At 48.8% G+C, this 2,855-nt stretch overlaps 1 protein-coding gene across 1 annotated transcript; it reads left to right on the forward strand.

Moving 5' to 3' along the window:
- Nucleotides 1-640: 640 nt before the first annotated feature.
- Nucleotides 641-2,463, forward strand: LOC129683501 (DENN domain-containing protein 2B-like; the record flags this gene model as incomplete). Its single annotated transcript, XM_055616218.1, has 3 exons — nt 641-876; nt 1,728-1,805; nt 2,323-2,463. Coding segments are annotated over exons 1-3 (435 nt in total), but the record flags the coding sequence as incomplete, so codon positions are not given.
- Nucleotides 2,464-2,855: the final 392 nt, after the last annotated feature.

The following is a 2,855-nucleotide window of genomic DNA, read 5'->3' on the forward strand; positions in this document are numbered from 1 at the left end:
GCGAGCCAGAACTGACTCCAAGTCCTTTATCACCAACCTTTCATTCTTGGATCCCCCACCTTCACCCCCAGAGGATGATGTAGGATGAAAAGGATATTTGGATATTGAAGGCCTAGTGTGCTAAGGGACAGGGGAGGGGTCCAGATGCCAGGCTGGGAGCCAGGCAGAGGCCAGCATGTGCCTGGGTCCCCAGGGCCCAGGGAGGAACGTTCTAAAGGCTGCCTTTGACAGCACATGGATGGAACAGAGCTGTACTTTTTTGCAGTGGGCCTGCTGCCCCCAGGGAAGAGCATGTTTGTCCTGGCGCACTCAGAGAGGGCCTGGGCTGGGTCTCTGCCAAAGGGGTTGGCACTGGCTCGACATTCCTACAGATTGGACACAATGATTCTAACCCAAATCCCACATAGTTGATTTAATCACTTGGGGCTTTAGGGGAGGTGGGGAGTGGGGGAGGGAAAGAGAAAGGAGTAAGTTTCAAACCTAATATGGACAAAACAGATTCTGCCTTCTCTTTAGATCTGTGACTGTGGCCAGCAGGTTTGGAGACTGAAATAGCCCCATGTGCATTTGCTTAGCGGCCTGCATGAGGGCCAGCACCTGCTGTTCTCCCTCCCCACTAAGTTTGCCAAGCACTCCAGGCCTCTGAACCCAGAGGCAGCCATGGGGTCCTGCCAGTTGCTTGCTGGAGGACAGACTCACCCTGGTCTACTTACGGGGCTCCAGCCCCGGGGTGTGCACAGTATGTGTCTCTTTCTTCAACTATGCACCTTTTACATCCCCCTTTCCTTTTTTGTTCTCTTTTACTTCATAGCATGCCTCTGTGCTGTCTCTGTGTTCCTTTCCCTCCTTCCTATCAGAAAACAACATGCTTTGGAGGTAAGACAGCAAGATGAAAGGCAGCACAGACTCCTGGTTACAGCTTTTTATGTATGCAAGCCTAGGCAATGGCTTAATTTTTATGAACTCAGATCTTTCATCTGTAAAACTGGGTGAGAATACTGCTCTCATACTCTTATGTGTGTGTAGTACCAAGGCTAGGACTCTGTTTTAGGAAACATTTAATAAAGAGTCGCTCTCTCCTCTTGTTTGTTTACATTTTGCCTTTCTTGGGCACGAATCAAGGGAAGAAAAGAGGTATTTTTGCAGAATTTCCCTTGTGATGGTGGGGAGGGGGGAGATAAGGCCACATGCCTTGTTCCTAAGAGTGTCCACAAGCCCTTCTTGGAGGCTGGTGGTTAAGAGTACTTGTTGCTCTTGCAGAGGACTCAGTTTGATTCCCAGCACCTACAGATGGTTCACAACCATCTGAGACCCCAGTTTTAGGGGAATCCAATACCCTCTGGCCTTGTGGTATATATACAAACATGCAGGAAAACACATATAGAATAAAATGAATAAATTAAAAGAGATTAAATTAAAAAGAAATGTTACAAGTCCTTATTAACATCGTATCCTTTGGAGTAGCATCCTTAGGGATATAAATCCACAAATCACCCTGTAACCTCTGCCAGTCACTGTCTGTGCTTTCCTAGGATAAAGGATGGAGCCTACCTGGAGATTGGCAGATTGGGTCTCTTCCCTGGGAATGGTGGCCTTTCTTTGGGGTTCTGGTTGAGTTTAGAAGATGTTTAAAGTTAGGGACTGTACTTAATGCTCTCAGTTCCCAGGGGAAAGGATGTGTGTTCATGTATTTTCTCTGTTTCTCCCTCTCTCTTCTGCCTTTCCAGCCAAGTGGGAAAGGGCCTCGGTTGCCAGAGGTGTACTGTGTCATCAGCCGTCTAGGCTGCTTCGGCTTGTTTTCCAAGGTAAGAGATGCTGTCTTCCTTCCTCCCCATGCCACAGTGACAGCTCTCATGGGAGTATCTGCAGCTAGCCTAGATGAGAAAAACACCTGTGTGAGAGACAACACAAGAAAGGGTGTACAGAGCAAGTCCAAGTCGACTCTCAGATTCCTGTATTCCCAAGCCTAGCCGACTGCCTAGCTGGCTGACATATGTTGATAGCGACTGCTCTGTAGCAGCCCAGCCTGGGCCCTGGACAGAGCTGAAGTCCTCGGAGAAGCCAGGAGTGCCCAGGAGGCTGTTTCACAGGTGCTATTTCTTTTGCCCTTCTGTTCCCTTCTTGGGGACTAAAGCAGGGAACTGAATGGTCACTGAGGGCCAAGACAAAGAGGAAAGATACAGAGATTGTGGCAGGGCAGCTTTCCTGTCTCCAGGCTTCTGGCCCAGCTTGGTCAGAGGTCAGGCTGCCCTCTTCTCTGTCAAAGAGGTAGGGAAGGCGGCTCCCAACACTCTCTCTTTGGGCTGCTGGTGATGGGCACAGGTCCTAGATGAGGTGGAGCGCCGGCGTGGGATCTCAGCTGCACTGGTCTACCCCTTTATGAGAAGTCTCATGGAATCGCCCTTTCCAGCCCCAGGGAAAACCATCAAAGTGAAGACATTCCTGCCTGGTGCTGGCAATGAGGTAGGGAATTGCTGCTGCTTTCATCTCTGGCCCTGGGTTGGGTCTGAGAAGAGCCTGGTCAGCCAGAGTGCAGCTTCTGGGAGCTGTAGAACACAGATCCTTCCTTGCTCACCTTGTCTGTACACCCAATCAATAGGAATAAAAATGTGAACCCTGGAGCTGGAGCTCTTAAGTGTTGCCCAGTTTTCTTCTGCTAAGAACTTTAGCTGGCCTGTACCCTGGATTAACTGTGCCCCCTATTCATTTAATAAATACTGATCAAGAGCTTTCACAGCTGGAGATTATACCAAACCTTGGATGTAGTCATGAAAATAAAGAATGAAACAGCTCCGTTCTCCAGGAGATTTTTTTTTTTTTTTACCTAGAAGGAGACCTGTTGTTGAATACTTATA

This window comes from Psammomys obesus, unplaced genomic scaffold (genome assembly GCF_907164565.1).
Source record: "Psammomys obesus unplaced genomic scaffold, mPsaObe1.curated_primary_1811, whole genome shotgun sequence".
Classification (NCBI taxonomy): domain Eukaryota; kingdom Metazoa; phylum Chordata; class Mammalia; order Rodentia; family Muridae; genus Psammomys; species Psammomys obesus.